This window comes from Procambarus clarkii, chromosome 4 (assembly GCF_040958095.1).
Source record: "Procambarus clarkii isolate CNS0578487 chromosome 4, FALCON_Pclarkii_2.0, whole genome shotgun sequence".
In the NCBI taxonomy this organism is placed as follows: domain Eukaryota; kingdom Metazoa; phylum Arthropoda; class Malacostraca; order Decapoda; family Cambaridae; genus Procambarus; species Procambarus clarkii.
The window spans coordinates 33,589,217-33,597,069 of record NC_091153.1 but is presented as its reverse complement, the minus strand read 5'-3'; the positions used below and the strand labels follow the sequence as shown (position 1 = coordinate 33,597,069).

Here is a 7,853-nt window from a genome sequence, read left to right as displayed (position 1 = left end):
TGCTCCCCTCTCCCCCCTTTCCCCTCCTTCTCAACCCATACGCATCTTAGGAGCCTGGTGTCCTACCCTCTCAGGGGAGCCGCTCCCTCCTCAACATATCCTTGCCAGTTAGGGGGGCCCCCTCCCTCCTCTACATAACCTACTTACTCGCATCTATCTATCTATCCTCACAAATAATTACCTCTACGGCACATACTCATACTTATTCATCTACTGCTATTCCTCACCTGTTCACCTGCTCATCACTCCTCTTCCTTTACTTACGCTACATGACCCACATACCCCCCAAATACCGCTACTCCCACTCCAACATAATTCTACCCTCTGTCAAGTGCCGCGCGGCCTGACGCCACGCGCCCGGTACTCACCACACACCTTACCTTGGTTACCTTACCTTAAGGTGCTTCCGGGGCTTAGCGTCCCCGCAGCCCGGTCGTCGACCAGGCCTCCTGGTTGCTGGACTGATCAACCAGGCTGTTAGACGCGGCTGCTCGCAGCCTGACGTATGAGTCACAGCCTGGTTGATCAGGTATCCTTTGGAGGTGCTTATCCAGTTCTCTCTTGAACACTGTGAGGGGTTTGCCAGTTATGCCCCTTATGTGTAGTGGAAGCGTGTTGAACAGTCTCGGGCCTCTGATGTTGATAGAGTTCTCTCTCAGAGTACAAGTTGCACTTCTGCTCTTCAACGGGGGTATTCTGCACATCCTGCCATGTCTTCTGGTCTCATGTGATGTTATATATGTGTGCAGATTTGGGACCACCCGGGGAACTCCCCAGATACCTTGAGGACTACGTATCTGTGCACCACCTGAGTAGGGGGGGCCTAATGGGCTCACCTGCTCAGGTGGTGCGCGCGGTCGTAGTCCACAACTTCACTACTACTCTACACAAGTTATGGTGTCACATTCTACACAAGTTATGGTGTCACATTCAACACAAGTTATGGTGTCACATTCCACAAAAGGATTGTTATCACATTTCACACAAGGATTGTTATAACATTCCACACAAGTTATGGAATCACATTTCACACAAGTTATGGTGTCACATTCCATACAAGTTATGGTAACACATTCCACACAAGTTATGGGGTCACATTCCACACAAGTTATTGTATCACATTCCATACAAGTTATGGTGTCACATTCTACATAAGTTATGCTATCACATTCCACACAGGTTATAGTGTCACATTCGACACAAGTTATTGTATCACATTTCACACAAGTTATTGTATCACATTCCATACAAGTTATGGTAACACATTCCACACAAGTTATGCTATCACATTCCACACAGGTTATAGTGTCACATTCCACACAAATTATGGCATCACATTCCACACAAGTTATGGTGTCACATTCCACACAAGTTATGGTATCATATTCCTCACAAGTTATAGTGTCATTTTCAATACACAAATTATGGTGTCACATTTTATACAATTTAAATTATAATAATCTTCCACTTACTTCCCCCTTCCCACCCAACCCCTCCGTCATCCCCCTCATCCCCCAACACCCCACATCCCCTCTGTCGCCTCTTCTTTTCCCCACACCCCCAACCATTCTTTCGTCGTCCGCCTCCCCCCATACTCCCATCACCCTATGTCGTCCCCTTCCTAAACAAACACCCCCAACCATCTGTGGTCCCCCTCCTTCCCCACTCCCACAACCCCATTGTGGCATCGCTCATTAGTGCACAGAGAAGTTCCAGAGATAAGAGAAGGAATAGTTAGCCAGGTACCACTATAGAAGTTTGGGATTACCAGTGGGGATGTAAGGAAGCTTTTGCTAGAATTGGATGTGATAAAGGCTATAGGCCCCGGATGGTATATCACCATGGACACTAAAGGAAGGAGCAGAAGCACTGTGCCTGCCTCTCTCCAAGGTGTATAATAAATCACTGGTAACAGGTGAACTGCCAAAAATATAGAAGAAGGTATGTGTAGTCCCAATATGCAGGAGGGGGGATTGACAGGAGGCACTGAACTACAGACCCTAACTTGCAAACCATGGAAGTTGATATAGAAGATCGTGCGATAAAAGATAGTGGAACATCTAGAGCAGACGAACTTTGTATCAAAACATCATCATGGGTTCAGGGATGGCAAATCATGCCTCACAGAATTAATCTAATTCTATAACCAGGCAAGAAAGAGACAGCTGGGCAAACTGCACATTTTTGGATTGCCAGAGCCTTTGACACAGTACCACATAAGAGACTAGTGCACATGCTGGAGATTCAGGCAGGAGTGATAAGGAAGGTACTCTAGTAGATAAGGGAGTACCTAACGGGTCAATAGGGTGTCCATTCTTCTGCTGCTGAACTACACCTGCCGGGGAAGTTATCAGTATTAAACTGATTCTACGATATGGAGCATATTTAAAGGAAATTAATTGGCAATTGGAACAGAGTTTACCCGTTCTGGGTGGTGCTCGCGTGTCATAACCGAACAACAAATTAGATATATCTACTGGCCAATGCAATAATCTATTACTATTGTTTGGAACAACACTTCCCTGTTTGTAGATCTCGTCAGTTGGGCGAAACTTGTGTTATTCCTGTATCGCCAAGCTCAGGGAAGATGCCAGTGCTAATTTTTGCAGAACTGCAATACATCCGAGCGTCAGGGGAGCCATGTGCACACTGGCGCGGCGTCGCATGTGCCCAACCTTCCTCCCTGGATACGTCCTGGAAGCTCCAGTTTCCTCAGATTTTATTATCAGTTATAGGAGGAAGAGGCTTATTTATTCATGGGTTTTAATTAAATCCAGTCTTAATGAATACTTTTCGAGTATTTCAACTCTCAGACTGGAAATATTTATGTTTTATTAAGGTAAATATTTGGTACCACAGCGATTTTTTTGACGGAAAATTCACATTTTCCCTGGAAGTCACTAGGTACATTCTCCATAATAAAATTAGTAATGTTATTATTATTAGTAAAGTACTGACATGACCATTTTAACTAGGTATGTCAGGGGATAGTAATATTATCAAGATTTCCGACACCAACAGGATTAAGTGTAAGTAGACGACACTCCAGTCAAGAAACAGAAATCTTCGTCTGTTTTTATGTATATACAACTTCATATTAATGGCTATACTGTTACATAGATATTTTATTTAATACCTTTCTTATCTAAAATATTATTCCTTTCCAACCAAGTTATGTTATTCACACTGACACATATATTGATGGTGAACCTGTCAGCATTAATATGCCTCCTCCAGTTAGACTACGCATTTCACGGCGTTCAATGCTTCGGTATTGTTCACAAAGTTAAAGTGAAGAAACCTCTAAAGTTAAACCGTATACACAGAGTAGCAAGGATGCGTGACTGTGGTTAGCCCCTATCTCAAGAAATTTCACATTTGTTATTAATAACTACTTGCTGAATGGTCTGATGCAAGCAACAGAGTCATGATATTACTCTCAGTGACAACGATAGATAATGGGAGGATCGATAGTCCAGTTTAGAAGTATTAGGAAGAAGTGCACATGAAGAAATGTCCGTCTATCAGCACTCTGGCACTTAGGCCTTGGCGAGTTCAGGTCAACGACATGTGGCGGCCAGGAGAGGCGGGTGTCATATATAAATTTTTGAGAACTTGGCTTCATCCTTATAACCTTGTTGACTTCCAAAATTGGTCACGAGCGGATCATTTACAAAAGCTTTCCAATTACAAGTCATAATACAACCTTTGATTCCAGTGAACTGCAAGTCAGCCTTCGTAACCTTGATGTCACATTACAGACTGTAAGTTATAACCGGTTCTGAAGATGGAAATAATATCATCTACATCAGAAAGCTTCCTTCAGATATGGAGGAGAGTAGTGTTAAGGTGATAGTGGAGACATAAGATCTACAGCTCAACAGTTTAAGAGAACGAATAATTCTGCTTAATATTTCAGATTTTCAAAAGCATCGGTAATAATATAAATTAATATATACTAACAATAATGTTTGTGTGTGTTGACAGGGCGGAGAGCACTGCACGAAGCTGCCAAGGCTGGTCACAGGGACGTGGTGGAGGTCCTCGTTCGAGCTGGAGCTGACGTCAACGCCACAGATAATAATGGTAAGAATCACACTCCTGCTCTCTTTCTCTAAGGATAAATTACGTCACACTATACACCACACACTTATAGTGTCACCCGAGAGACAATATTTGTACTGTCACACAAAACCAATGGAGTTAAATTCCACTAGTGTAGTTACGTAAAGTATAATATACAACAGTAGCAAAAAAGCATTATACACAGAAGTATACACACATTTTAAATCTCTCATGGTGACAATACATTACACTTTCGACGTCATGAAAAACACCATTCTTTTGTTGTGCCAAATTTTCCATTTATAATAATATCACTTTCACAGCACTTATGGAGTCTAAATATCCATATTTGATGTCATAAAATACATCATATTAATGGGACATCTTATATTGACACATTCCACACAAGTTATGATTTCACATTCCACATACGTCATGGAGTCACATTTCACACCAATTATGGTATCACATTCCACGCAAATTATTGTGCCACATTCCACATATGTTATAGTGTCACATTCCACATAAAGTATGGTGTCACATTCCATACAAGTTATTGATTCACATTCCACAAAACATATGGTGTCACATTGCACACAAGTTATGATGTCACATTCCTCACAAGTTACAGTATCACATTCCACACAAGTTATGGTATTACATTCCACACAAATTATGGTGTCACATTCCACACAAATTATGGTATCACATTCCACACAAGTTATAGTGTCATATTCAACACAAGTTATGGTATCACATTCCACACAAGTTATGGTATCACATTCCACACAAGTTATAGTATCACATTCTACACAAGTTATAAAGTCACATTACACAAAAGTTATGGTATCACATTCTACACACGTAATAGAGTCACATTCCTCAAAAGTTATGGTATAACATTCCAGACAATTTATGGTGTCAGATTCAACACAAGTTATGGTATCAGATTCCACACAAGTTATGGCATCACATTCTACACCAGTTATAGTGTCATATTCAACACAAGTTATGGTATCACATTCCACACAAGTTATGGTATCTTATTCACATAAGTTATGGTGTAACATTCCACACAGGTTATGGTATCACATTCAACAAAAGTTATGGAGTTACACTCCACAAAAGTATTGATATCACATTCCACACAAGTTATGGTATCACATTCCACACAACTTATGGTATCACATTCCACACAAGTTATAGTGTCATTTTCAACACAAGTTATGGTGTCACATTCCATACAAGTTATGGTATCACATTCCACACAAGTTATGGAATCACATCCCACACACAAAAAAATCCCCCTCAGCCCCCAACCCATCTGTCGTCCCCCTCCTACGTCACTCCCCCAACCGATCTGTCGTCCCCCTCCTCCCCTAACACTCCCCATCCCCTCGGATGCCCCTCCTCCCCCCAAACCCCCAACCGTCTTTGGTCCTCCTCCGTCCCCACACTCCAAACCACTCTGTCGCGTCCCTCTTCCCTCCACACCCCCAATCACACTGTCGTCTTCCACCTTCCCTAACACTCCCATCACCTCTGTCGCCCCGCTCATCCCCCAGCACCCCCATCCCCTCTGTCGTCCTCCTCTTTCGCCCCCACCTCCAACCTCTCTGTCGTGCCCCTCCTTCCTCCAAACCCCCCAAACTTCTTTCGTCCCACTCCTTACCCCCAAACCCATACCCCTCTGTCGTCCCAATCCTCCCCACACCCATTACCCCTCTGTCGTCCCCCTCTTTTCCCAGACCACCAGCCCGTTTTTTGCCCTCCTCCTCCCCCCACACATCCCCACAAGAAAGGAACACCCCCATAAGAAAAGAGAGGGAAGGTTGGGGAGGAGGCGGAGTGGCCCTACTCATAAGAAAGGAGTTGATTTTCAAAGAGATGGTTATCCCAGGCTGCGAGGGGTTTAGAGACGTCAAAAACAGGCACCATGACCATAGAAAGACCAAGAGTAGTAGCAGTGATGATATATTGCCCTCCACCAAACGACAGAAGACCCACGAAAGTGTATGACTGAAACAACATGGCAATTAACAATATAATTGATTAGGCAGCCTCTGCTCCCTGTAGAATTCGATCCCATTTGCTCATCATGGGGGACTTTCATCACGGAAGGATAGACTGGGAGAACAAAGAACCACATGGAGAGGAAACATTGAGAGGTAAACTATTGGAGGTGGCAACAAAAAACTTTTTAGGATAGCGTGTCAGTGAACCCTCAAGTATAAAGGGAAACGAAGAACCAGCAAGACTCGACCTAGTCTTCCCTCTGAACGACTCAGTTATAAGGAAAATCGGCTTCGAGGCCAGAGTAGGAATGAGCGATCACAGTATACTGACGTTCGAATATCTGGACGAGGAGGAGTAAAAGTACACAAGGAAAGGACCTGAAAACAACAGACTGGCATTCCGTAATGGAAGCTATGCGGAAATAAGAAAATTCCAAACAGATATAACATAGTAAACAGAGTCCAGGGGAAAGACGTCCGAAGACATGATGGAATACATCATGCACACGTGTAAGGAGGCAGCAGACAAGTTTATCCCAGTCCAAAATGGAAAAAATGAATTGTTGACGAGGAACTCACGATTTAATCAGAGATGTAAGCAAGCAAAGCATCTAGGTAAAACGACGTGGAGAAAGTGTAGAAATAACAGTATACTTGAGAGCAGAAAAGGATACCAGAGAGCCAGGAATGAATACGTCAGGGTTAGAAAAAAGGCAGAAGGGCAATACGAAAACAATATAACAAGCAAGGCAAAGACTCAACGTAAATTGTTTCACAGCCACATCAGGAGGAAAACAACAGTGAAGGATCAGGTAATGAAACAGAAAATTGGGGCAACCAGATTCACTACAAACGACAAGGAAGTGTGTGAGGAACTCAGTAAGAAATTCCAAGAGGTCTTCACATTAGAGCGTTGAGAATTTTCAGAGATAAGAGAAGGAATTAGGTACAACTAGAGGAGTTTGAGATTACCAGTAGGGATGTAAGGAAGCTTTTGCTAAAATTGGATGTGACAAAGGCTATAGGCCCGGATATAACATCACCATGGATATTAAAGAAAGAACCAGAAGTACTGTGTCCGCCACTCTCCAAGGTGTATAACAAATCACTGGTAACAGATGAACTGGCAAAAATTTAAAAGATGGTAAATGTAGTCCCGATATACAAGAATGGGGATAGACAGGAGGCACTGAACTACAGGCCAGCATCCCTAACTTGCAAACCACGGAAGCTGATGGAGAAGATTGTGCGATAAAAGATAGAGGAACATCTGGGGCGGACGAACTTTGTATCAAAACATCAGCATGGGTTCTGGCATGACAAATCATGCCTCACAGGATTAATTGAATTCTATAAAAAGGCAAAAAAAAAAAGACAGCTGGGCAGACTGCATATTTTGGGATATCCTGAAAGCCTTTGATACAGTACTACATAAGAGACTGGTGCACAAGCTGGAGATGCAGGCATGAGTGATAGGGCAGGTACGCCATTGGAGAATGGAGTACCTATACTATCAATACGGCGTCCATTCTTATCTTGAACTGCACCTGCTGGGGAAGTTACCAGTATTAAATCGATTCTACGATATACAGTAAATCCAAAGGAAATTAATTGGCAATTGGAAAGGAGCTTACCGGTTCCGTGTGGTGCTCGCGTGTCATAACTGAATAGCAAATTAGTTATATCTACTTTCCCATACCAAAATCTATTACTATTGTTTGGAACAATACTTCCCTGTTTGTAGAGCTTGTGACTTAGGCGGAACTTGTGTAA

General features: G+C 42.9%; 1 protein-coding gene across 1 annotated transcript; it reads left to right on the top strand.

Moving 5' to 3' along the window:
• Window positions 1–4,596: 4,596 nt before the first annotated feature.
• On the top strand, window positions 4,597–4,965 carry LOC138370972 (mucin-4-like). The gene has a single exon (XM_069335611.1). The coding sequence runs from the start codon at window positions 4,597–4,599 to the stop codon at window positions 4,963–4,965; it is 369 nt and encodes a 122-aa protein (XP_069191712.1).
• The last annotated feature ends 2,888 nt before the right edge of the window (window positions 4,966–7,853 follow it).

What these genes read in the sequence shown, in the direction of transcription:
- LOC138370972 (XM_069335611.1), top strand. Translation starts at nt 4,597, where the DNA reads ATGGTGTCACATTCCATACAAGTTATTGATTCACATTCCACAAAACAT.